Source organism: Ambystoma mexicanum, chromosome 9, assembly GCF_040938575.1.
Source record: "Ambystoma mexicanum isolate Mex_15411 chromosome 9, UKY_AmexF1_1, whole genome shotgun sequence".
Taxonomy (NCBI): domain Eukaryota; kingdom Metazoa; phylum Chordata; class Amphibia; order Caudata; family Ambystomatidae; genus Ambystoma; species Ambystoma mexicanum.
This window is the reverse complement of record NC_090931.1, coordinates 1,541,684,851-1,541,712,725: the sequence shown is the minus strand read 5'-3', so window position 1 is coordinate 1,541,712,725 and position 27,875 is coordinate 1,541,684,851. Positions and strand designations below refer to the sequence as shown.

General features: G+C 49.3%; 1 protein-coding gene across 1 annotated transcript in view; it reads right to left on the bottom strand.

The window, feature by feature from the left end:
* Positions 1-4,992: 4,992 nt before the first annotated feature.
* The window catches only part of LOC138489480 (uncharacterized), a 446,304-nt gene continuing 423,421 nt past the window's right edge, over positions 4,993-27,875 (bottom strand). Inside the window, exons 8-10 of the mRNA XM_069617218.1 lie at positions 10,084-10,176; positions 9,681-9,989; positions 4,993-9,423 (exon numbers count right to left, since the gene is read on the bottom strand). Of these exons, the coding sequence (XP_069473319.1) occupies positions 8,870-9,423; positions 9,681-9,989; positions 10,084-10,176 (956 nt within the window). The 3' untranslated portion in view covers positions 4,993-8,869. The remainder of the gene's footprint in view (positions 9,424-9,680; positions 9,990-10,083; positions 10,177-27,875) is intronic.

Genomic DNA, 27,875 nt, shown 5'->3' with positions numbered 1-27,875 from the left:
GGTCAGACGTAAAGGGTTAACCAGGAGTTAGAAAAGGATTTACGATGCTACTCTAAGTCAGGCACCGGCTGGGTAGAGTTGTTGTGGTTAGCAGAATTCTTTTATAATAACGCAACTTAGGATTTCCCCTCTATGTCTCTGTTCTTTGTGAATCAGGGGTTCCATCCATGTTTTCTTAGAGAGGTGGTTCTAGAGGAGGTAGAAGTTCCTGATGTAGAGAGTAGAATTAAAGCAATGGGGGAGAACCACAAAAGGGCAGTAGAAGCTTTGCAAAAGAGCAAGTTGAGTTACAAGAAATGTGCTGATCTCAAGCGTAGACTGGCTAAAATTTAGCAAGTGGGAGAATTGGTGAGCTGTCCACTAAGAATATTGCCCTGAAAGGAAAGAACAAGTTCAGTCCACGTTTTATTGGTCCATTTGAAATTGAGCAAGTAATCTCCCCAGTTTCTGCAAAGTTAAGGTTGCTGCAAGGATTTAAGGTGCATCTCACTGTTTAAGGTTAGTCTTTTGAAGTCTTGTAGAGAGGGAACTAGATTACAAGGGGTACCGGGCCCGGTGTTATCAGAGAGTGCTGGGAATGAGTAAGAAATACAGGCAATACTGGACTTGAGAATGGTGCATGGAAGGTTATAATATCTGGTTGATTGGAATGGGTACGTCCCAGAAGAGAGTTCTTGGGAGGTAGCTGAAGACGTTCATGCCCTGAGGTTGGTCAAGAGAATTCAACGTCACAGGCCTGAGAAACCTGGCACTTGGACAGGGCGTTACGGGGGAGTTGGTACTGTCAGGTTCCCCCTGTGCATTCAAGCTAAGAAAAGGGTCTGGTACACAAGGCATGTGTGAGGCGCAGGGGCAATAGTCTATTGTTAAGTATGGGGTATTTGGCAAACATTCTTTTTTCCTTAACATTACCTATGTAGGAGTTCTTGTCCAAGATGGTGGGATGAATGTCAATGTTGTTTGGCTGTGCAGTATCAGTGGAGTAGTTTGGAATCTTGTAAAAGATTCCAAACTACTTTTCATTCAAACCTTGACAAGTGAAGGTCACAGCTATCAGAGTTCCTGAGAAAACCATAGAAAACACTTCAAGAAAAATCAACATCAAAGAAGCATTGAAGAAGGAGTGATTAGAGAAAGAAAGAAGACGTTAGAGATTTCCAGTTGGACTGAGATAAGTACTGGAAAATAGTTGTTGTATGTAATTGTATAAGAAAAGCAAGGGAATAAGTAGTCAAGAAGTATTGAGCTTTAAAAGTAGTTACAGAAGTTTTAATACTGATTTTCACCGATGGAGAATTGGAGAGATTTATGCAAATAATGTTACATATACACGTAGCAGGGATCCAAGCATGTGAATCTTTTCTGAAACAGAGGTCTATAAGTTTCAAACAACAAAATTAAGTAATTATTGTGATCTCAACATTCTGTTTGAATAACAATGGGCCTCATTAGGACCCTGGCGGAGAGGGTGTTACGCCAGCGTAGTGCATGGCGTACCTCTCCGCCATACTACGAGTTCCCGTAGCGCCATGGAGGTTTTCTCCGCCTGGTTTTACCAGCCGGAGAAAACCATGGCGCTACGGGACCTCGTTGTTAATTACGCCACCGTATTTTACGGTGGCGTAATTAACTCCTTCCCCACTCCCATTATACCCTATGGGGCGAAAATGGGAATGGGGAAGGGCAGAATGGGGATTGGGGATTTACCGCTCCGCCGAGGTCGGAATGGGGCGGTAAATCCGCCAACCCCCATGGCGCTATCGGCGGCTTTCCGCCATGCTTCGCGGTGCATTTAGCACCGCGAAGTCCGCCTGGGTCGTAATGAGGCCCAATATGTTTCTTTTTAAAGAAAAGCTATACATACAAAAAAGAGGTACTGCCATGGGATTATGCGTGGCCGCAACCAATGCAAATTTATATTTGGGTTGGTGGGAGGAATGTATAGCTTGGTCATTGGTACTCGACAAATACATGGATGACCTGTTTCTAATCTGTTCATATGTTTCTATATATTCTATATTGTTTCTATATTAAACTGTAATGACTCAAACTTACAATTGACTGTGTCTATGAGTACCAACAAGCTAGAATTCCTTGATGTCTGCTTTGAAATTGTAGATGGGAGATTAGAAAGTCGACTATAAATAAAACCCACCAATGTCAATAGTATACTCCATGGAAATAGCATTCATGTGCTAAATCTTTCATTAAGAGCATACCTTTTGGAGAGTTTATTAAAGCAAGGTGACATTGCTCAAGGGAAATACATTTTCTGCAGGAAGCTTCAACAACAGGGGCTACTCAAAACAAGTTGTTACTCATGCCTTTGAGAAAGCACAAAAACGTAGTTGTGTCGACTGCCTGAAGAACAACAAGAACAACATGTAATTTAAAAAGGAAAATGATGGACACATCAGGTTCATTACCAAATACACTACACAAGCAGTTAATGTTAGAAAGATACTACAGAGACATTGGTGATATTACAGTCTGATCAAGGCATTGTATAGATGGTAAGTGTCCCATCCTTTGGTCACCTTCTCCAAAGCAATGAATATAGAAATGTGGTGGCTCCTAGTATGATCAACAGTTTTCTTTTGAATTAACCTAATCGGATTGCACGACAACCTAGACCTCATGGTTTTCATCAGTGCGGTAAAGGTAAATTATATAAATTGACAATCTGCATGAAAAAGTCAAATGGAAAATGAAGCAAGGAATTACATGTCAGACCAAATTTGTTGTGTATTTTATACTTTGTCCTTGTAAACCAGCGTACATTGGTTCTACCATATGTAGTTCATAAATTAGTATACTACAATAGTATTGTGCTATAAAGAAGCAAGATGAGGCCTATTCCCTAGCTAAGCATTTCTTTGAAAAGCACAATGGGGATCCGGAAAGTATGACATCTTCAGGTTTGGCCCATGTACCGGAGCACATTAGAAATGGTAATCGAGAGTTAAAATTACGTAAACTTGAACCTAAGCTCATTTTCTTTTCGATAAGTTGCAACCCCATGGTTATAATGTGGACAATGAATTATGTCTTCCAATGTTTTGATTTTTTCACTTTTACCATTGAAATTGGGATTTTGAACAAATACTTTTAGTTCCTGACAGGTGGTTTACAGTGGAATGACACTTTCATGGATCCACCAGTTTTATTATGAAATGATTATGCCTGCCACTGTATTTATGCATCTTATTCTTTTCTTTGTTAGACCGTCATAATCTTCCATTGTATATTTGTGCATATTAGGACAGTCGCTTTATGATTCAAGAGCACTGGCACTTTAAGAATGTTTGGTTTGTCTAGTTCTATATGTACGGCAAAGTCACATTCGTTGCATTTTATGCTGTTTGGAATATGAGCTTTTAACTATGCAATCTGCACTTTATATTGAGGACTATATTTGTTTACATATATTTTCAATTTTGTTTTAAGAAAAAGCTTCTAAATTGCTTATTTTGAACATCTATGTTATTTAACATCGATAAATAAGGTGTGCTGTTATTATTGCTAGTTTGCACATTTTTGCATATTTGGCACATTGACATATATACTTCTCACCTAGAAAACAGCTGCAACTATTGCTATTTGCACACTTGTGTGTTTAGACATTGAATGATCTGAAAAATGAGCTGCTAAGATTGCTATTTTGCACATTTGGATGTTTTAATGACAGCTACATACATATACTATTTCTGATAGAAACCTGGTGCTAATATTACTCTCTGAACTGAACTGTAAAATTACACCATGATAACACAGCATTGAATTGTCATTGTGGGCTGTGCATCTGCTCATAGGGTTGATTGTGAGATTGATTACAATTGCCCATCAGGATTGACATAACCAGATGCCAATTTAATTTGTTGCTGCTTAGTTGCCTGTTTTCTTCTTTTAAGAACTACCTTGAATATATAAGTGGATTTGTCCCATATTTTACTCAACTTTGACTTTTATTTTTTGCAATAAGGTGCACATTAAAGCGTAATATGATAATTATGGTAATTGATCTTCTAGGTGCCTTGCAATGGACTGGATATCTTGTGTTATGTATTCCTGGTTTATATTTAATCTGAACAATCTATGTGATATAAACACTAGTCTAAAATGGCACTCATATTTTGCACTTATGTTTGCTGTTAGAACCAGTTTGGAGTAACAGTCCTCTTTCTATGTTTGATAACCTGTGAACTTGCACCTAGACATCACGATGTTTAAAAATAAAAGCTTGCTAATTTACATTTGATAGCAGCCTGACGAAGCCCCGTTTGGGTGGAAAGCATGGCGGTTTTGTTTTAGGAGTTCTCATGTAACTCTGTCATGGTTTTGTGATTCACTATGTCAAGAATCGATTAAACCTAAACTTTTTCCAAGATCCGTGGAGTGCTGGGATTCATTTTTCCGAACGGACTTGCAAGTATGTCCTGTTAGATCCGGAAGTAAGTGGTTTTCATAGCAGCTGGAGTGGCTCTCCTACTTTTCATACGGCACCGGCTTGAATGAAGGCAGAGCAGCTTTCTTTGGAGTCAAGTGGTTTGTGTGTATGTGTATATATATATATATATATATATATATATATATATATATATATATATATATATATATATATATATATATATATATATATAAATATAATAATAATGGCGCAGGGCTTAGGCTGGAAGAGTTAACTCTGAAAGCCGTTCATCGCGCAATTCTCCCTAAGTCTTGCAATCCTTAAAGGAAAGGACCAGCAGACGTGTGTGCAGGTCTCGCGTAGTCCTCAAGGCCCTGTCAGAAACTTCAGAGGCAGGTGTTTACAAGCTGCATGGAAGGCAGTGGACTGTGAGTCACGCGTCAGGCAATTTTCAAATGATCTTTGGGAGAGCACGCCGTGCAGATAGCAGCAACAGTGTACAGCAGTCCACAGTTGTAAATAGTTTGTTTTGACAGGAAGCTTTGAACTAACCAAGCAAGCCTGAGAGAAAGAATTACTAAATGAAAAATAAACACAATCATTTTATTTTGGAAAGCAAAATACAGAGTTGTAGGAGCAGAATATTTCTCAAAGGAGGCTTTCACCTCTTAGCAAAGTCAGTCAGGTAACTGGAGAATATACATATATATTTAAAGGCATCCAGAGAGGTCAGAGTTAGGAATAACGCAGTATTAATTTTTGTTTTTCACTTCCAGGTCACCAGAGTCATCCCCTCGGGGTTGCCAACTCTGCAATTAGTAAATCAAAGATTGTAGAGAGGGCGCGTGCAACATGTCTGGAGTATTCATCGTCTACTCCTGCAGGAAAGATGAGCTGGGACCTCACAATTATTAGCACACACATTTCTAGTTGCTGATAAGGGTTTATGACTTTATGTCTATTTAGAGGGTATTCTAAAGTAATAAACCTGATGTTTACACTTTTACCATAAAGGTGTGTTCTGGCTAACCTATAAGCTGCATCTGTATGTGCCACAATGAGAAAGGGTTTTAACTCCCAAACAAATTAAATGACCAGATGGTGACTTCTCATTTGTCATTTCTTCCAAAAGATCTAACTGACATTTTTCAGGTTTAGAAATGTAGGAGGTCATTGAATTATCCACTGCAAATTCCATATTGATATTTGTATTCCACATGCTTAAAAGAATTGAATATTCATTCATGTTAGCACTTTTCGAATCTCAATTTAATTCATAATATCTTTTGTTTTTCATGCTACATTGTCTCTAGGGGCTGAAAGTTGGTCAATAATCATTTCTACGTGTTGTTTCTAGAGCAGCCAACTCAAACTCGTTTGTAAAACCAATCTGTTTTTTGTATGGTTGTTTACCGTAAAATGTGTATTTGTGTGTTGGAAAATATATTACTTTGTTGTGGAATATTTACAGGTAGCTTCTCCATATCATGGAGCTGCTTCAAACCATAAACCCATATGGATATGTATAGCTTCCCGAGCGTGGTATTCGTTTCTCCAAATTTAATGTGTTACTTTGCCTAACGGTGGACATTCTGAGTTACAATTAAGTTTAACATTGCAAAGCAATGATGATGAAAATGTTTTAGCAAATTAACTGTATCAAGAGCACACAGTTCATTTGGGCTTAGGCTGTTAATGTTATCAAGTTGTGCATTTGCTTCTTTTAAAAAGTCAATTTTGTTCTTCCCGTGCATATTCAGCACCTGTTAAAGCTAAACACCACATTGGTGGTCCACGGTTAACCAATATACAGTTTAATTATGATAGATTCCTTAAGCAGTATTCTTTTGTTCCTCACATATTTACTAACATATTTGTCATGGTGCTTTCTAAAACTTAAAATCTTCCTGTATTAGGTGTATGAGAAACTCCATAACATAATGTGGATAACTCACTTTCATAGAGAAAATGGAACAATTTGGTAAAACATGCTTCTTATAAGTGTTTTTTCCATGCACATTTGCTTGTTTCATTTAAATTAATTCCACAGAAAAAATAATCTCTCTGGAATGTAAAGGGTGGATTGTGTATTGTTCATATATGTTCTCTACTTTCTAGTTCAATAGTTTGAAACCGACCTTTTGTTTCATGAACATGTTCAAGGTTTAAATTCATGTTCTTCATCTTGGTAATTCTTATTGTGTTTTCAACCAAGTCCAACATTGGTGGACACTATGCAAAAATGCAAATTGTTGACAGATTGGTTTACTTTTTGTTGGCTATTTATTAAAATTCATAGCGTGTTTTCCATTGCATGATTAACTCCTCCAGCTTGTAGGTTGCTCACAAAGAAATGACAGGATTCAATCCTACGCTTGTTGCGCATCCACACGCTGGAACTCGATCCCTTTATCGGCTCAAAATGCCCTCAAAATTCTCCAATTCCACAAAGCTCTAGAAAATGGGTCGTTTTCAACAATACATGAGCAAGAACAATTCCTGATGGACGCACAGACTGCAAGTCACAGTACTGCGCTACTGTTAACATATCAGCCTTAACACTGGCTACCCACACTCTGAACAGTGCTCGGCTGCTCTTGACTTAGGCTTGTGCTTTAACTAATAAAAGAAAATGTATATCTAAAGTTAAGTATGATATGATATGATATTTTATTTATATCGCGCTCTTACACAGGTGTTTCTGAGCGCGACCAGGCAAAGGGAGGGGAACAGGGGAGAAACAAAAACAACGATCTTACTAGGCCCAGTGACATTCAGAACGCGCAAGTGCATGGGGAAGGGAAAAAGGGGGAAAGTGCATGGGGAACGGAAAAAGGGGGAAAGTGCAGAGCATAGGAGAGAAACAAAATAAATAGTAAGTACATAAATAATTAAATAGAGTGTTAACAGTGGTAGTGCAGCCTATAAGAGGCAAAGGTGCTAGGTTAGTCAGATAGGGAGTATCTGATAAGTGCAGAAGAAGAGTGGGTGGGGAACTATATGGGTACAGACACAGGCCCCAGTGCAAGGGGTGGCCTGGAGGCAGTGCAGGAGGATGGCAGGGTGAGCAGGTCCCTGGGTTCGAAGGGCAGAAGGTGGCCAGGTGCAGAGTGCAGAGGGAAAAAGGCAGATCAGCAGGGGAGAAGCGGGGTGAAGGCAGAAGCGAAGAGGAAGGTCTTGAGGAGCTTCCGGAACCATAGATGGTTCTCCTCAAGTTTCAAGGTGGCAGGGAGGCAGTTCCAAAGGGAGGCCCCAGCCGAAGTCAGAGATCTACCTCCAGCTCGTTTCTTTGAAAAACGACTTATACAACTTCACCTCCTAAAGCTTTTGCTAATTCACTAAGTGGTCTTTCACCAGATTTAGTTTGTAACCTCACAATGGTTTGGAAAGGACGTATAAGTTATGTGATAATAATTTCATACAAGTTTAAATGTTGTAATATTTTGGAAATGGGTTGTGGTTTCATATTATTTGCAATTGAATGCATCACTAGTTTAGTTAAGTTCTAAATGTTAACAACAATACAAATACCATTTTAGGTTTTCATTTTATGGGATTTGTTGTTCAATAAATAAATATATAATAGGTCCATGCCACATTTTGTTGTTTATATAACTGTTCTTTTCATCTACATTAATAAATGTAAAAAACATTTTATAGTAAGAGCGTCTGCAGCACGCACATACATGTAGGGGATATTTATTCATTTCTACTGTATACGTTTCTATTTGCCATATTTAGAAAATACTTGGATAATAGATGTTTCTTCTTGTGTATTTTGTAAAGGTTCATCTTCATTTGTGTTTTACAAATGTTCAACTCCATGATATTGGCCCTGCATATCATCACACCTCTTTCATTTATTTTTCTAAAGTTTCACTTTCCATTGCTGGTTTCAACTGTAAAAATATTTGTTTATATATTTTTCATACTAAATGTCTAATATACATATTATGTACCACTGACCTGTGAATTATATTAAATGAAGTATTACAATGTTTTCCAGAAGAACAAGAAATATAATGTCTTCATAAGCCGTATGCCGCCACTAACATGATCAAGTTGTTGCAAAATTTCAATTTTGCCTCTGTTTACATTTGATTTGCAATATTTATTAACAAAGTGTTTTAACAAATGAAAATGTGATACCATATTGTACAGGATTATGTACGTGTCCATTGTTTTGCACATTCCTTTGAAATACAAATATCCAAAATAAATAATGTACACATATAAAAAATACTTTACTTTTACCCAGCATGATTTAGTTTGTGACAAAGTAGTACTCTAGTTGCAGAATGTATTTCACCAACAGCAATTGCTCCACATTTGAAACATCCTATAATACTGTTGGCATAGTCCATATTTAGTACTGGTAGTGTTGTTGCCAAAGTGTAATAGTCACCAACCTGAGAAGTATTCTGCCCTTTTTTCCAGCGTAATTTCTCCAGTGGGATCATTTCAACTTCCTTCTGTGTGTTTTGTTTTATGTGTATGTTTTCCTCCTGCAGTGGTAGTTACAGGTGTGTTTCTTGTACTTCTGGAGGTTTTATATCTTTGGACATTTTCTAAAAATATACGTTTGTGCTTGTTTTTCATGTGTGACAACATAGCTGAATTTCCCAGGTTATATTTTTGGGGATTCCCTCTTTTTAGATATACTTTACAAATCGTGCAAATTACCTGGGACACATTTTTCACATCATTTGGTTCAGGGCTCTCAAAGAATTTCCACAACCATGACCGTAATTTGCCAAATGGTACTATACCAGAACTAGGTACCAGGGTGGCGGCGTTTTGCTGAACACTACCTATTGCACTGGTGGAAATAATAGGTAGTGTACAGGTAGGGAAATGTATCTCTTTTTCGTTGTAAAATGAGGAACATTGTATGTGACTCTGCATTGTTCTTAATGTTGTATTTCTTTTTTTAAGTTGCACTGATGTCTTTCTTTCTTGTCCTGTGATTGTTGAGGTACTTGTGGTACTTTTTTCAGGCACATCAACAGCTGACTCTACAAAAGATATGTAAATATTGTATACAAAGAAAATATTTTTTTACATATGCATTCATGTGATATCCATTTGTTTCTAATAATGAAGTTATACAATAGTATGTTAATTAATTTTGCATAGTACTAACAGTAACTAACATGTCCTTTTTTATTGTACCAACTGTAAAATTAATACAGTAAAAACAAGTATATTTGTCAATTGTAATACATATGTTTGCCTATGTTTGTTTGTATTAATTAATACATAAAGTACTTACCATCAACTTCATCTTTTTCTTGACTTAGGTTAAATATTTCCAATTCTGTCACAATTTTTTCTTGGTGTGTTGGAATTTCAAATTCAGATAGCTTCTTATGGGCAGATTCTTCTCGCTGTTGTGGATATTTAAGTTGAACTGATGGTTCCTCTTGGACTGGTAAATATGTATGAGTAGTTTGGGTCTCCAGTGTAGGAGAGCTTATTATTTCCTTCTCTCCTTTATCCCTTTTTTGATATTCATGTTTCTGCTGGGAATGATGTTGTTCGTGGTGTTTCTTCTGTTTTGGATGATATTTATGTTTTAAAGCTGAAAGTGTGAAACAAAAACGCAGGTGTAAGATGTTAATGTTATAAAAATATTCTAAACTACTTTATTTCTATAATTACACACTATTACGTACGAGTGTAATGGTGATGTTTCTTCTGCGGGGACACCTCTTCAGTAAGTGAAGAATCAATGTCTTGTACTTTCCCTCCATTATACGTTGTTTCCTCTATTAAAGTAATGAAACATTATTTATAGAAAATGCATTAATATACTCACTCAATTTTGTTTTTTTGTCCATCAAAAAATATAAAAGTACAATATAAAATACAAAATTAAGAAACATATATAATATAAACTACCCAATACAGAAACATTCATTCTTGAACATTATAGAATGTTACTATTAATATACATACAAATAATTAAAAACACATTGCTTAATTAATTTACTCTTTCATAACCTTACACCATATACTCCAAGAATTATGTTACATAAGGTTGTTGATATACATAAAATCAAGGCACTAATAACTGTAGCTGCATTTGCTGTCTTAAAGAGTGCTCTTAGCCAAGTACTCCTGTGGCTTTGTTATAGCGTTCAACTCAGAAGGAAATGTGCCATGTCTTCTGTACTCACCAAACAAAATTGGAATATAGTTTGAGTTGACTTATTTCATAATGCAGTAAATGTTACCAAATGTAAAATACCCAATCTAATCTTAATATACAATGCCCTACTGTGCAAAATCTCGTTAAGGTCCGTGTATGGTTCAGGATGGGGGTATTATTAAAACAAAATATTTTGAAAGACAACATTCAGGTCTACAGCTAATCACAAAAGCACCCAAAAACAAATCATGGTAAACCGCTATCACCAGCCATCATTTGCAAAGGGGATTGCAGAAAATGTTCAAGGTTCAAAACCTTAGAATAATGCTCGACAAAACTTGACCAAGGGTGGATCAGGTACCTCCAATTGATAGCAAATGCTACAGGAGGGGTCTGCAACCTTTGGCTTTTCAGATGTTTTGGACTGCAACTCCCATGATCCCTCACCATTGCCTGTGCTGGTTTGGGCTGATGGGAGTTGTAGACCATTGCATCTGGGAAGCAAAGGGTTGCAGATTTCTGTCCTACAAAGACTGCCTATAGGCGAGCAAACATGGGGAACTCCACACCTTTATCCAGTACAAAAAGATCTTGAAATTAACATAAAAGACCACTCCCAGAAAGCAACGTTCCAAGAACAAGGAATTGCTCAGGCTGCTATTTGGCAAACTTAACAAATGCTTACAAAATGTATTTTCTTCTTGATTTAGTCTGCTAAAATGACATGCACCACAGATCTTGGACCAATAAAAGCCTAACAACAGGGCTTGGGCCCTGTATATTTATTTTGCTGGGCTGGTCCTATTGCATTGCCACCATACTGCTTAAAGAAAGACAATGGACCCTCCCCTTCTGGCCATAGCCAGTGAGCTTTTGGCAACTGAACATCCCACGTTAGGTTACTGTTAATACGAACTGCCAGATAGTTTATGACACACTCAATCCTTTTCCCTGCAAAGAAAAGTGGCTGATTCGCACTATATACTATGCATTTATTTTTCTGCAAATAGACAAGCCCTTTGGAGCACACAGACAATGGAATTCTTTGAGCTAATAATATTGGGGTCTTAAAATAGTATCATCAGCAAACAATATTATGCCGATCTTTCCCTGCGTAAGTTCAGTGCATCAATAAATACATTGTTAATCTTGATAGCAATATCGTTGACATGAAGAGAAAGAAATAGGGGGTTAAAGCACACCCTTGCCTGGCCCCATTGTTAACAGCAAATGGTTGATTGATCTCCCCACTGCACCCCAATGAACTACTGCAGAATTATTGGGATAAATATTCTTGATGGCAATGGCCAGCTCTGTATTTATAGAAAGAGCGATCAGTGTCTTCTAGAACTGCGGCCTAGGCGCGGTGTCGAATACAGGCTTTAAATTGACTAGTAGTAGTAGTAGTTTGTCATTTATAAACTGCCTTTATCCCATTAGTAAGGCCTCAATGCGCTTGTGGGGGATCAGCGTCGGGGGACCGAAGTCCAAGGTATGGGAACATTTTCAGAAGGATGGAATGCGTGAGTAAATTTGGCCAAATAGAAAAAAGGACGGTGGCCAAGCCCCAGTAAGCTACCCGTGATGGTCAAGCATGTGTACGGGTGCTGAGAGGTGGTCATGAGAGTGCCCGAGTGCAAGAGACTCGTTATGTGTCCAACTAGTCCACATTTCTGTCATGGGACTTCGCTGCATTCTGATGGCAGAGATGTTGTGTTTTAGTCTGGTGTATGGAAGAAAATGTGGGCGGGTGTGCGACCGTGCCTGCAGCTAGTTTCCACAGAAGTGGTACGTGACTACATACCTTGAGCATCAGTTGGCATTTTGCTTAGAAATGCCTGTGGAATCGGTTTGTCTGGTCTGCTCCGAGATTATACTTTACCTTGTGTTTGAGGATATACTTGGCAGGCAGAAACAGTTTCATGGTCTAGGTGTCATGAAGATAAACATGAAGTGGGGAAGGTTTGTCAGGTTGCTGGAGGGAAGAGCCAGGTTTTGAGGGCCTTCACGATGGACGCTGAGTGGATGGAAGTTCCAGAGGATGGGAGCTTGGACTGAGAACAATGATCCTCCAACTCTGATGGAATTGAAAGGGGGGGATTGTGTTCATATTTTAATTTTTAAAAGGGATGTGTATGGGTTAGCATGCCAGTATTTGTGCCTTTGTTTTATAACTAAACATTAAAATGCACATGTATGTAATTTGAACGCAAACATGTGTGTAGTTTCACATTTAGTTGCAATTACATTTTTTTTTAGCATTATCTATTCTGTATCTGATCATATGAATAATATTTAATTAAGTTATTATAACGTGCATGTTTGGAAACAAATGTGTACATATGTGTCATTTGGACAGACAACTCTTTTTGAAATTATGTATATCTTTATGGGTGTGCAGTGATAAAATCGCAGCAAAAATGTCGCCTGAACATATAGCTTGAACATAGATACGTCACTGTGCTTTTGGTGGTTGTACGTGAATGTGTCAGAGCGTACATGTGTGCCTTTTTTAAACATTGAAGTTAGCAACATTGGTGTGTAGTTTGTTTCGATGATGCTGTTTTTGTTTGATTTGTACGTACAGGTGTTAATCTGTACATATTGCCATTGTGCTAATTTCAGAATATAAATTACTGATATATGAATGTATTTGTATGTGTATGTTACATGTACATATAATTTGTAAACACGTGCGTCCAAGATGGTGTTTGTCTCAATTTGAGTGACACGTGTTATGAATGAGTACTGTTTTTTGCTTGTCAGTGCATATATAAATGCGTACCTGCGTACATGTTTTCATTGCTTAGAATGTTGATGTTCTGTTGCCTAGAAGTGGGTGTGTCTTGAATTTGCAGTTCTATATAAGTTACAAGTGGCCCTAGCTCCGTTACCACCCGGCCCGACCTGCGCATTGGGCTTCATTGCTATTAGCACCACAGGCTTTTAATTCAAAGCGCGGATAGCAATTATTTTGTTTGAATGAACCAAACCCACTCTCTCTGCATCCCGTTAATTCAAACACAAATTTACCTAAAATGGGCGCCCTGGAAATAAAAAGTCAGGGCTTCTCTTCCATTTCCATGGTGGCACCGGATGCAGAGCGGTGCAGGCAGTGGCCGCTGCCAACCAAGGATGAAGGTAAGTGGAGTAGGGCAGTGTGAAGGGAAGGAAGAGTTGGGATGAAGGAAGGGGAGGGTGGGGGGAAGATGCTCGGGTGGGTGAGAGCAGCCTTTAGGTTATCTAGGATTGTGGGATTCAGCTCGCTAACCGAGCACCCTGATTGACTGGCTGCGCCACCCTGGGTGCCAATATAACTAATTTTTCAATACATGTTGTCATAATGCTAGTGTTTAACTGATGAACCCATATGCATGAACCCCAACCCTCACCCAAAATGATTTGTCTCACAACATTTTGTCAAGTGTTGGCAATAAAAGGCTGTAGTATTTTATTGTACAGATATAGTTATGCAGATAAACAAATAATCACATATCATAATAATATTATACTTTTGGGCACCGGGTCCTGAGGTTACCCCCTCTGGCCCGTGCCGCCTTCTCATGTCCCACGACTTGTTGTGGACACCGTACAGTGCCCTGTACTTCCCTTTGTTCTTCTCCCTTATTTGTAGGGTGGGAGGATTTTGTGGTAAAAAGCAAAGTGTGGAAGACGCTGAGTAAACAGCGAACCTCCTGTCCGTTTGGGTCCCCGTTCAGGAACCACAAACAGATTGTGTTGTCTTAGAGCATTCTGCCCTTATTTTTAAGACCAAGGGAAGCCCTGGGTCTTTGATGTGTATAGTAGTGGGGGCTGTGCGCCAGCCCCTGGCCGGATAGCCGACATGTCTGGCCCCCTGAGGAGGGGGCAGGTCTTTGAACCTTGGCCCAGCGTGCCTGTTGGTTTTCCGTAGGTGCTTAGCACCTTGTTGTTTGGAGGAAGGGCGAGGCGCTTGTTCACACCACACCCTTCCTCGGCATTGTGTGACAGAGACTGCGTGTCTCTGCGCTTGTGGGGGAGAGGAGCAGGCGTGGGGGCGGGGGCTGCCCCTCTCCAAGCCTGCCGAATGGTAACATCATTTACTCTTCCTCGACTTGGGCGGCCCTGCATCATTGCACATAACTGATGAACCCATATGTATGCATCATTGTAGGCCGAACCCCGACCCTCACCCGAAATTATTTGTCTCACAACATTTTGTCAAGTGTTGGCAATAAAAGGCTGTAGTATTTTATTGTACAGATATGGTTATGCAGATAAACAAATAATCACATATCATAATAATATCATACTTTTGGGCCCCGGGGCCTGAGGTTACCCCCTCTGGCCCGTGCTGCCACACACGGGCAGGTTACCGGCTTGCTGTGTTCCCCCGAAAGTATCTCCTAATAACAGCCTCTAGACGCGAGAGTTGCTGAGATTTCCCGAAAGAAATGTTCCATGCCTTGGATTGATAGGTGGATGCCGTCTTTGTGAAAAAGATCCAGGTCACCCAGGGTAATGGCCGGGTGTTTTATGAAACCCAGCCGTCTTGCTGTACAGAATTTCTTTAATCCCCTGTTGAGTTTTCTTCTAGCAATGTCTATGGATTTGTAACAGTGGGCCCCCAGCCATTTCTTTCTGGGAAGGATGGCCGAAAAATATATTTCCGTTTCCCTCCAGTTGAGGGAAATGCCCGCCAAGGAGGAGCAGATTTCCTCAAAAATATTTCTCCTTCCTGAGTTCACCAGGTCATTGCCCCCTAAGTGTATTATGAGAAATTCAGGCAGGTCTCTGTATGCGACCAGCTCTGCTAATGTTTCATGGATGTAGGTCCACCGTAGGCCCCTGTAAACCCACCATGAGGCAATGGTATTTCTAAAAGGCGGACCTTCTTTGGTTTCTTCTGCCCATCGGCCTGTCCTGAAGACGAATGAGTGGCTAACAATCCATGCTGAGTTGAGCAAGGTCTTCCTGTCGCCTGTAGGTTCTGCGGGGGGGAGGGAAGAGGAGGAGAAAAAACAGAGATGGCTATATTAGCTGTGGTCTGATGTATCTTTTGTAGCAATCTGACTTCCATCCCCCTATGCTTTTTAGCTGTTGTGGTGCCAGGCCTCCCTGCTACGCCGAGGTGGCGGCACCTATTCTGAATGAGTGGGTACCAAAGTCCTTTGGGTCCCACCCTGCGTTGCTGATCACTTTCATCAGCACCCCTTTGAACTGGTAGCGGCTTAGTGCCGAGGCATCTCGATGCATTAAAAACCTCCCCCCAACCTTGGGCCTTTGTGCGTAGTATAGGTTGGTGATACATACTGGGCAGTTTGTTGCATCATCGATGCGATGATGCAACAAATGTCAATGGTTCTTTTGGCCCCAGTTTTAGTCTGTTGGATTTCTATGTTGACGCTGTCTTGTCTGACCCTGACTTCCATGACGCCTAAACCGTTTGCAGCCTTGGTGCTGGAGGCGATGAGCTCTCCCACCCGGAAGGCCACGAAGTAGGCCAGAAAAAATGCTGTTTTGAATAGTACGATCTCATATGAGTGCCAGCATATGGCTTCCAACTGATCTGCTATTTGTACCAGTTTGTGGAAATCGAGGGGGCGGCGGGTGTCTACCTGGGGCCCTTCCACTCTGACCCATCCCTTCATAGCGTAGGAAATGAGGGCGTTCTGGGTGGGATCTGAGTCACCCCGTAATTTTGAGAAATATGAGATTGCTACTAGGTGTCTTTTCCCTCTTAAAGCTCCGCTCATGCACCCATTTTAGGAATATTTATATGTCTTTAATCGTTATTAACTCAACATGGTTTAAACCTGTGGCTCTAAATACCGTTTGTAAGCACTTACTGTACTGGGTTGCAGTAGCGCTTGCCAGTGCTCTCTCTGCCATCTCTATTAAGAACCCTGTGCCAGTATTCTTATTTTCTATGGGCAGCGAGATGTTGGCACCCGTTTTAAAGGTGCATGTATCATTTTGAACATCCCGGCCTGGGCTCGCTGGCGCTGATGTCGGTATTTTGTTGGCACCTGTTTTTGAGGTGCCTATTTCTATTTGAGCATCCTGGCCATTGCTCTTTGGCGCTGGCGTTGATGCCATAATTTTTGAGGCCCCCATTTTTGAGGTACTTGCTTTTTGTTGAGCACCCCAGCCATTGCTCTTTGGCACCGGTGTTGATGCCCTTATTTTGTTGGCACCAGTTTTTGAGGTGCCTGATTCTAGATGGGCAACCCGGCCATTGCTCTTTGGTGCCGGCGTTGATGCCGCTATTTTGTTGGCACCCGTTTTTGAGGTGCCTGGTTCTTTTTGAGCACCCCGGCCATTGCTCTTTGGCGCTGGCGTTGATGCCGTTATTTTTGAGTTCCCATTATTGCCCAGCATTCCGCTGATATTGGCGTCACCTGTTCCTGGGCGTGCAGCGCTAGCTCCCGGAATCTTGGCCACTGAAAGCGAGATAAATCATCAGCAATATTATTGTCTGCTCCTGAAATGTGCTTTGCTTTGACCACAATGTTTTCTTGTAGTGTGACCGCTGTAATGGCTCGTAGGACTTTCAGCACTAAAGGGGATTTAGTGGATTTTCTGTTTATGGAGCCTACCCCGGCCATGTTGTCGCATCAGACCAAGGGTTCCGTGTCCGCTAGCTGCCTGCCCCAGATGTGTAAAGTAAGCCAGATGGGAAATATTTCTAGGAGGGTGATGTTTCTTGTCCACCCAGCAGCTTGCCATGTTATGGGCCAGTGTCCTGCCACCCATTCTGCGTCTAGTATGGCTCCAAACCCCATGCTCCCGGCTGCATCGGTGAAAAGGACCCTTTTTGTCGAAGTGTTCAATGGCGTAGGCCAAAGTGTTGTCCTGTTAAAATCTTTAAGGAAATTTCCCCAAATTTCCAGATGTTGTTTCACCTCTGCGCCTAGTCGGATGTGTAGGTGGGGTTTGGTGTAAGATTTGATTTTTAGTTCCAGACTTCTGGAGAATACCCTCCCTTGAGGGATAATTCGGGCTGCGAAGTTGAGGCTTCCGGCTAGTGACTGGATTTCTTTCACTGTGCCTTTGTCTTTTGTTGTCAAGCTTTGTATTTTTTCCAGGAGTTCTGCTATTTTTGTTTCTGGAATTTTGCATAGGCCCTTTATGGAGTCTATTTCAATGCCTAGAAAAATTATGTTGGTGGCTGGTTTGGTCGTTTTTTCGGCTGCCAGGGGGATGCCCCATTGCGCGGCCATTTCTTCTAACGTCGCCAGGGCTCTGCTGCATTCTTCAGAGTTTGCTGGCCCCATTACATGAAATCATCAAGGTAGTGTACTATCCTGGACCCTGGTCTCTGTCTTTGAAAGGCCCATTGAAAAAAGGAACTGAATTGTTCAAATAGGGCGCAAAATACTGCGCATCCCATGGGGAGGCACCTGTCTACATAGAATTTGTTATTGAAAGTGAAACCTAGCCATTGCTGTGAGTCTGGGTGAACTGGCAGTAATCTGAAAGCGGATTCAATGTCCAGTTTGGCCATCAGGCGTTCGTGCTGCATTCCTGTATGAGTCTTACTTCTTCTTGAAAGTGTGTGTATGATACCGCTGATTCCGTGTGTGGAATGCCATTGTTTAGTGATTGGCCTTTGGGATAAGATAGGTGATGAATTAGCCTCATTTTCCCAGGTTCTTTTTTGGAGACCAGACCTAGAGGCGATATTATGTACTCTTTGAGAGGCATGCAGTCCCAGGATCCTGCAATCCTGCCTAGTAGTAATTCCTTCTCAGTTTTTCTTTCGACCATTTGTGGGTTATCCCTGGCTGACTTCAGGTTGTTTGGAACATTCGGGGACCCAATGCCCTTTAACGGGATGACAAACCCCTGGGTGAAACCTTGTCGGATTGTTTCGCTGGTTTCTCTGTCTGGATAATTCATGAGAGCCTCTCTAAAATTGTCTGGATTGATGGGTGAGCAGCCCGGGATTAGACATGGGGTTGGCGGGATGCATCTGATGCTATTCTTTTGTATTTTTGGGTGGTAGTCTGGTGCAGTTACTTTCTGCGTGGTCACCGTTGCAGTTTGTGCACGTGTGTTTGTAACACCATTCTTTTCCCCATGTGCATTGGTTTTTCCCAAAGTTTTTACAAGGGGTGTTAGCTTTCTGAGAATGGTTTTTGTTCTGCCTGTGGGTATTAGATTTAGCCCCCCAAGGCTGGTTCTTCCGAAAGGGCTGCTCCCCTTTTTGGTGGTTTTCATTGTCGGAGGGTCTGGGGCCCTGTGAGTTTTTGTTATTTTTGGTTGTTATCTGCGCAGTCTCTTCTTCTGAAGGAGGCTCTGCGTTTAACATGTATAAGTCGTTCTGGACCTCGTCCCATTCTATGGCTGGCCTCTCTGACATGCTTCTCCTGAATCTAATATCGTATGCTAACCAGGTTTTTCCTTTCTGAGCAATTTTTACTTCTCTGATTTTGTTCACGTATGCCTATAATTTTCTGCCATCGTGGCGGAATTTTTCTTCATAAATAGTTGCCAAAATGGCGAAAGCCTGTAGCCAGTTGTCCCAATTCTGTTCTACCTGGGCATTTCTGGCTATGGGTTTCTCTTCTATCTTTTTTGGATCTCTAAAAGCATCCTTTCCTTTGCGTTGGGCTTCTATCAGTGAAAAGATTTCAATGAACTCTTTTGCCCATATGGCTTCTTTGATTGTTACATCAATATTCCATGCTAAACACCTTTTGTATCTGTTCAATATTTCTGCTTGAAAAGATTTAAGTTTTTGGTCTAATTGGGAACTACTAATCATTACTGTTGCTCGCTCCTGACTGTCCAGGGGTATTCGTATTGGGGACTAACCATGCTTTTAAAGCACCCGTTGTGTCAGGAGCTGCCGTTATTGGCGTAGTTACCATTGTGATGGCTGAAGTTGGTGTTGTTGGCACCTGTTATTGGTGTTGCTGGAACTGGTGCTGCTGTAGCTGCTGGTGTTGGGAGGCGGTAACTGTGATGTCCGGTACTAGTGGTGGGGTCTGCATGCCTGGACTCGGCTGTGGGAAGTGTTTGTTTGCCCCTTATTTCTAGCAATAACTGTTGCATCTCACTCAGGTTCTCGTAAAATGTAGACAGTTTTTTTGTTACCTTTTTCCATGCCTTCTGCAGACTTCCTTCTCTTTCCCGGTGTTGTCTGGTCCTCATGGCTGGTTGATAGGGGGACCCCTTCGTTTGGTAAGCCGTACATATTTTCTCTGACCCAGGCCCAGCCGTAGAGTTCCGCTGCCTCCATGGCTGCTAGCAAGTGGGCCGATTTCGGTTTCTGGGACGGTGCTGGAGGTTCCTGTGATTTTCCCTTGGGACCCATGTCTTTTTAGGTCTGCAAAGCTGAAATAGACACGGATGCCTGCATCTGGGCGCTTTGTTTGTTTTTCCTCCGCACTCATTTGTGCCGGCTTTGGATCCTGCTTCTGCACAAGAAGTGCAGTACATTGAGGACCTTCTCCAGGGGGCTGAGTGCTTGGGAGCACAGGGTGGGTGATGTGAGGTCATCCTCCCACTCACTGACCAGGTCGAGTATTATGTGTGGTGGAAACCTGTACCTCCCATACACCTGGTCATCAGGCATACCAAATAGGCTGGTTCTGGGTGTGAAGATTCTGGCCCTGACTATCCTTGTCCTCCTCCTGCGGTATCCCACAGCCACTGCTGCTAGGAACGGTATATTCATCCTGGCGTCTGAGCTTGTTTGTTGTTTGCGCACTCTTTTATGCTGCGCGGGACGTGCGCCTGCTTCATGCTGGCGTACGTGTTTCAGGATTGGACCTTTTATTTTTGGGCGCGTTGTAGGCGACCGTGTAAATCTTCCCGCCCACCACAGGAATACACGTAATACGCTCTCCCAGGCCCAGTCGCGAGTAAATATTCCCGCCCACCCCTGGAATACACGTACCCCACTCTCACAGGCCCAGTCGCGTGTGGAACTTCACGCGCACACCGAAATACACGTACCCTGCAAATTTGCGTGTGAAACTTCCCGCGCACCCCGAAATACACTTACGCAGGGCAATCGCGTGTGGAACTTCCCGTGAACCCCGTAATACACGTACCCTGCTGGTATCGCCTGTGGAAGTTCACGCAGACCCATAATACATCTAGTCTGATGGAATCGCGTGTGAGACTACCCGCGCACCCCTGGAATACACGTACCCAGGCAAATCGCACGGCTGGGGGGTGGGGGTGCTGGGAGACAGAATTGGGGGCCTGGTGGAGGGTGCCCCTGGATGCAGGGGGGTGGGGGTGCAGGGAGACAGGGTGGGGGCCTGGTGGAGGGTGCCCTACAATGCTGGGGGGTGGGGGTGCTGGGAGACAGGAGTGGGGGCCTGGTGGAGGGTGCCCTACAATGCTGGGGGGTGGGGATGCTGGGAGACAGGAGTGGGGGCCTGGTGGAGCGTGCCCCTGGATGCAGGGGGGTGGGGGTGCAGGGGGACATGAGTGGGGGCTGGTGGAGGGTGCCCCTGGCTGCAGGGGGGTGGGGGTACAGGGGGACATGAGTGGGGGCCTGGTGGAGGGTGCCCCTGGATGCAGGGGGGTGGGGGTGCAGGGAGACAGGAGGGGGGGCCTGGTGGAGGGTGCCCTGCACTGCTGGGGGGTGGGGGTGCAGGGAGACAGGAGTGGGGGCCTGCTGGCAGGTGCCCCTGACTGGTGGGGGGTGGGGGTGCAGGGAGACAGGAGTTGGGGCCTGGTGGAGGGTGCCCCTGGATGCAGGGGGATGGGGGTGCAGGGGGGCAGGAGAGGGGGCCTGGTGGAGGGTGCCCCTGGATGCAGGGAGGTGGGGGTGCAGGGGGACAGGAGTGGGGGCCTGGTGGAGGGTGCCCCACAGTGCTGGGGGGTGGGGGTGCAGGGGGACATGAGTTGGACATGAGTGGGGGCCTGGTGGAGGGTGCCCCACAGTGCTGGGGGGTGGGGGTGCAGGGGGACATGAATTGGACCTGAGTGGGACCTGGTGGAGGGTGGCCCACAGTGCTGGGGGGTGGGGGTGCAGGGGGACATGAGTTGGACATGAGTGGGGGCCAGGTGGAGGGTGCCCCACAGTGCTGGGGGGTGGGGGTGCAGGGGGACATGAGTTGGACCTGAGTGGGGGCCTGCTGGCAGGTGCCCCTGACTGCTGGGGGGTGGGGGTGCAGGGAGACAGGAGTGGGGGCCTGGTGGAGGGTGCCCTGCACTGCTGGGGGTTGGGGGTGCAGGGAGACAGGAGTGGGGGCTTGGTGGAGGGTGCCCTGCACTGCTGCGGGGTGGGGGTGCAGGGAGACAGGAGTGGGGGCCTGCTGGCAGGTGCCGCTGACTGGTGGGGGGTGGGGGTGCAGGGAGACAGGAGTGGGGGCCTGGTGGAGGGTGCCCCTGGATGCAGGGGAGTGGGGGTGCAGGGGGACAGGAGTGGGGGCCTGGTGGAGGGTGCCCTGCACTGCTGGGGGTGAGGGTGCAGGGAGACAGGAGTGGGGGCCTGGTGGAGGGTGCCCCTGGATGCAGGGGGGTGCAGGGGGACAGGAGTGGGGGCCTGGTGGAGGGTGCCCCACAGTGCTGGGGGGTAGGGGTGCAGGGGGACAGGAGTGGGGTCCTGGTGGAGGGTGCCCCACAGTGCTGGGGGGTGGGGGTGCAGGGGGACAGGAGTGGGGGCCTGGTGGAGGGTGCTCTACAGTGCTGGGAGGTGGGGGTGCAGGGAGACAGGAGTGGGGGCCTGGTGGAGGGTGCCCTACAATGCTGGGGGGTGGGGTGCTGGGAGACAGGAGTGGGGGCCTGGTGGAGGGTGCCCCTGGATGCAGGGGGGTGGGGGTGCAGGGGGACATGAGTGGGGGCCTGGTGGAGGGTGCCCCTGGATGCAGGGGGGTGGGGGTGCAGGGGGACAGGAGTGGGGGCCTGGTGGAGGGTGCCCTACAGTGCTGGGGGTGGGGGTGCAGGGAGACAGGAGTGGGGGCCTGGTGGAGGCTGCCCTACAGTGCTGGGGGGTGCAGGGAGACAGGAGTGGGGGCCTGGTGGAGGGTGCCCTGCACTGCTGGGGGGTGGGGGTGCAGGGAGACAGGAGTGGGGGCCTGCTGGCAGGTGCCCCTGACTGGTGGGGGGTGGGGGTGCAGGGAGACAGGAGTGGGGGCCTGGTGGAGGGTGCCCCTGGATGCAGGGGGGTGGGGGTGCAGGGGGACAGAAGTGGGGGCCTGGTGGAGGGTGCCCTGCACAGCTGGGGGGTGGGGGTGCAGGGGGGCAGAAGTCGGGGCCTGGTGGAGGGTGCCCCTGGATGCAGGGGGGTGGGGGTGCAGGGGGACAGGAGGTGGGGCCTGGTGGAGGGTGCCCCACAGTGCTGGGGGGTGGGGGTGCAGGGGGACATGAGTTGGACCTGAGTGGGGCCTGGTGGAGGGTGGCCCACAGTGCTGGGGGGTGGGGGTGCAGGGGGACATGAGTTGGACATGAGTGGGGGCCTGGTGGAGGGTGCCCCACAGTGCTGAGGGGTGAGGGTGCAAGGGACAGGAGTGGGGGCCTGGTGGAGGGTGCCCCACAGTGCTGGGGCATGGGGGTGCAGGGGGACATGAGTTGGACCTGAGTGGGGGCCTGCTGGCAGGTGCCCCTGACTGCTGGGGGGTGGGGGTGCAGGGAGACAGGAGTGGGGGCCTGGTGGAGGGTGCCCTGCACTGCTGGGGGGTGGGGGTGCAGGGAGACAGGAGTGGGGGCCTGGTGGAGGGTGCCCTGCACTACTGGGGGGTGGGGGTGCAGGGAGACAGGAGTGGGGGCCTGCTGGCAGGTGCCCCTGACTGGTGGGGGGTGGGGGTGCAGGGAGATAGGAGTGGGGGCCTGGTGGAGGGTGCCCCTGGATGCAGGGGGGTGGGGGTGCAGGGGGACTGGAGTGGGGGCCTGGTGGAGGGTGCACTGCACTGCTGGGGGGTGGGGGTGCAGGGAGACAGGAGTGGGGGCCTGGTGGAGGGTGCCCCTGGATGCAGGGGGGTGGGGTTGCAGGGGGACAGGAGTGGGGCCTGGTGGAGGGTGCCCCACAGTGCTGGGGGGTGGGGGTGCAGGGGGACATGAGTTGAAAATGAGTGGGGGCCTGGTGGAGGGTGCCCCACAGTGCTGGGGGGTAGGGGTGCAGGGGGACAGGAGTGGGGTCCTGGTGGAGGGTGCCCCACAGTGCTGGGGGGTGGGGGTGCAGGGGGACAGGAGTGGGGGCCTGGTGGAGGGTGCCCTACAGTGCTGGGGGTTGGGGGTGGGGGTGCAGGGAGACAGGAGTGGGGGCCTGGTGGAGGGTGCCCTACAATGCTGGGGGGTGGGGTGCTGGGAGACAGGAGTGGGGGCCTGGTGGAGGGTGCCCTTGGATGCAGGGGGGGTGGGGGTTCAGGGGGACATGAGTGGGGACCTGGTGGAGGGTGCCCCTGGATGCAGAGGGGTGGGGGTGCAGGGGGACAGGAGTGGGGGCCTGGTGGAGGGTGCCCTACAGTGCTGGGGGTGGGGGTGCAGGGAGACAGGAGTGGGGGCCTGGTGGAGGGTGCCCTACAGTGCTGGGGGGTGGGGGTGCAGGGAGACAGGAGTGGGGGCCTGGTGGAGGGTGCCCTACAATGCTGGGGGGTGGGGGTGCAGGGGGACATGAGTGGGGGCCTGGTGGAGGGTGCCCCTGGATGCAGGGGGGTGGGGGTGCAGGGGGACATGAGTGGGGGCCTGGTGGAGGGTGCCCCTGGATGCAGGGGGTGGAGGTGCAGGGGGACAAGAGTGGGGGCCTGGTGGAGGGTGCCCCTGGATGCAGGGGTGTGGGGGTGCAGGGAGACAGGAGTGGGGGCCTGGTGGAGGGTGCCCTGCACTGCTGGGGGTGCAGGGGGGCAGGAGTGGGGGCCTGGTGGAGGGTGCCCCTGGATGCAGGGAGGTGGTGGTGCAGGGGGACAGGAGTGGGGGCCTGGTGGAGGGTGCCCCACAGTGCTGGGGGGTGGGGGTGCAGGGGGACATGAGTTGGACATGAGTGGGGGCCTGGATGAGGGTGCCCCACAGTGCTGGGGGGTGGGGGTGCAGGGGGACATGAGTTGGACCTGAGTGGGGCCTGGTGGAGGGTGGCCCACAGTGCTGGGGGGTGGGGGTGCAGGGGGGCATGAGTTGGACATGAGTGGGAGCCTGGTGGAGGGTGCCCCACAGTGCTGGGGGGTGGGGGTGCAGGGGGACATGAGTTGGACCTGAGTGGGGGCGTGCTGGCAGGTGCCCCTGACTGCTGGGGTGTGGGGGTGCAGGGAGACAGGAGTGGGGGCCTGGTGGAGGGTGCCCTGCACTGCTGGGGGGTGGGGGTGCAGGGAGACAGGAGTGGGGGCCTGCTGGCAGGTGCCCCTGACTGGTGGGGGGTGGGGGTGCAGGGAGACAGGAGTGGGGGCCTGGTGGAGGGTGCCCCTGGATGCAGGGGGGTGGGGGTGCAGGGGGACAGGAGTGGGGGCCTGGTGGAGGGTGCCCTGCACTGCTGGGGGTGGGGGTGCAGGGAGACAGGAGTGGGGGCCTGGTGGAGGGTGACCCTGGATGCAGGGGGGTGCAGGGGGACAGGAGTGGGGGCCTGGTGGAGGGTACCCCACAGTGCTGGGGGGTGGGGGTGCAGGGGGACATTAGTTGGACATGAGTGGGGGCCTGGTGGAGGGTGCCCCACAGTGCTGAGGGTGGGGGTGCAGGGGGACAGGAGTGGGGGCCTAGTGGAGGGTGCCCCTGGATGCAGGGGGTGCAGGGGGACAGGAGTGGGGGCCTGGTGGAGGGTACCCCACAGTGCTGGGGGGTGGGGGTGCAGGGGGACATGAGTTGGACATGAGTGGGGGCCTGGTGGAGGGTGCCCCACAGTGCTGGGGGGTGGGGGTGCAGGGGGACATGAGTTGGACCTGAGTGGGGGCCTAGTGGCAGGTGCCCCTGACTGCTGGGGTGTGGGGGTGCAGGGAGACAGGAGTGGGGGCCTGGTGGAGGGTGCCCTGCACTGCTGGGGGTTGGGGGTGCAGGGAGACAGGAGTGGGGGCCTGGTGGAGGGTGCCCTGCACTGCTGGGGGGTGGGGGTGCAGGGAGACAGGAGTGGGGGCCTGCTGGCAGGTGCCCCTGACTGGTGGGGGGTGGGGGTGCAGGGAGACAGGAGTGGGGGCCTGGTGGAGGGTGCCCCTGGATGCAGGGGGGTGGGGGTGCAGGGGGACAGGAGTGGGGGCCTGGTGGAGGGTGCCCTGCACTGCTGGGGGGTGGGGGTGCAGGGAGACAGGAGTGGGGGCCTGGTGGAGGGTGCCCCTGGATGCAGGGGGGTGCAGGGGGACAGGAGTGGGGGCCTGGTGGAGGGTACCCCACAGTGCTGGGGGGTGGGGGTGCAGGGGGACATTAGTTGGACATGAGTGGGGGCCTGGTGGAGGGTGCCCCACAGTGCTGAGGGTGGGGGTGCAGGGGGACAGGAGTGGGGGCCTAGTGGAGGGTGCCCCACAGTGCTGGGGGGTGGGGGTGCAGGGGGACAGAAGTTGGACATGAGTGGGGGCCTGGTGGAGGGTGCCCCACAGTGCTGGGGGGTGGGGGTGCAGGGGGACATGAGTTGGACCTGAGTGGGGGCCTGCTGGCAGGTGCCCCTGACTGCTGGGGGGTGGGGGTGCAGGGAGACAGGAGTGGGGGCCTGGTGGAGGGTGCCCTGCACTGCTGGGGGGTGGGGGTGCAGGGAGACAGGAGTGGGGGCCTGCTGGCAGGTGCCCCTGACTGGTGGGGGGTGGGGGTGCAGGGAGACAGGAGTGGGGGCCTGGTGGAGGGTGCCCCTGGATGCAGGGGGGTGGGGGTGCAGGGGGACAGGAGTGGGGGCCTGGTGGAGGGTGCCCTGCACTGCTGGGGGGTGGGGGTGCAGGGAGACAGGAGTGGGGGCCTGGTGGAGGGTGACCCTGGATGCAGGGGGGTGCAGGGGGACAGGAGTGGGGGCCTGGTGGAGGGTACCCCACAGTGCTGGGGGGTGGGGGTGCAGGGGGACATTAGTTGGACATGAGTGGGGGCCTGGTGGAGGGTGCCCCACAGTGCTGAGGGTGGGGGTGCAGGGGGACAGGAGTGGGGGCCTAGTGGAGGGTGCCCCTGGATGCAGGGGGGTGCAGGGGGACAGCAGTGGGGGCCTGGTGGAGGGTACCCCACAGTGCTGGGGGGTGGGGGTGCAGGGGGACATGAGTTGGACATGAGTGGGGGCCTGGTGGAGGGTGCCCCACAGTGTTGGGGGGTGGGGGTGCAGGGAGACAGGAGTGGGGGCCTGGTGGAGGGTGCCCAGCACTGCTGGGGGGTGGAGGTGCAGGGAGACAGGAATGGGGGCCTGGTGGAGGGTGCCCCTGGATGCAGGGGGGTGGGGGTGCAGGGAGACAGGAGTGGGGGCCTGGTGGAGGGTGCCCTGCACTGCTGGGGGGTGGGGGTGCAGGGAGACAGGAGTGGGGGCCTGGTGGAGGGTGCCCTGCACTGCTGGGGGGTGGGGGTGCAGGGAGACAGAAGTGGGGCCTGCTGGCAGGTGCCCCTGACTGGTGGGGGGTGGGGGTGCAGGGGGACAGGAGTGGGGGCCTGGTGGAGGGTGCCCCTGGATGCAGGGGGGTGGGGGTGCAGGGGGACAGGAGTGGGGGCCTGGTGGAGGGTGCCCCTGGATGCAGGGGAGTGGGGGTGCAGGGGGACAGGAGTGGGGGCCTGGTGGAGGGTGCCCTGCACTGCTGGGGGGTGAGGGTGCAGGGAGACAGGAGTGGGGGCCTGGTGGAGGGTGCCCCTGGATGCAGGGGGGTGCAGGGGGACAGGAGTGGGGGCCTGGTGGAGGGTGCCCCACAGTGCTGGGGGGTAGGGGTGCAGGGGGACAGGATTGGGGTCCTGGTGGAGGGTGCCCCACAGTGCTGGGGGGTGGGGGTGCAGGGGGACAGGAGTGGGGGCCTGGTGGAGGGTGCTCTACAGTGCTGGGAGGTGGGGGTGCAGGGAGACAGGAGTGGGGGCCTGGTGGAGGGTGCCCTACAATGCTGGGGGGTGGGGTGCTGGGAGACAGGAGTGGGGGCCTGGTGGAGGGTGCCCCTGGATGGAGGGGGGTGGGGGTGCAGGGGGACATGAGTGGGGGCCTGGTGGAGGGTGCCCCTGGATGCAGGGGGGTGGGGGTGCAGGGGGACAGGAGTGGGGGCCTGGTGGAGGGTGCCCTACAGTGCTGGGGGTGGGGGTGCAGGGAGACAGGAGTGGGGGCCTGGTGGAGGCTGCCCTACAGTGCTGGGGGGTGCAGGGAGACAGGAGTGGGGGCCTGGTGGAGGGTGCCCTGCACTGCTGGAGGGTGGGGGTGCAGGGAGACAGGAGTGGGGGCCTGCTGGCAGGTGCCCCTGACTGGTGGGGGGTGGGGGTGCAGGGAGACAGGAGTGGGGGCCTGGTGGAGGGTGC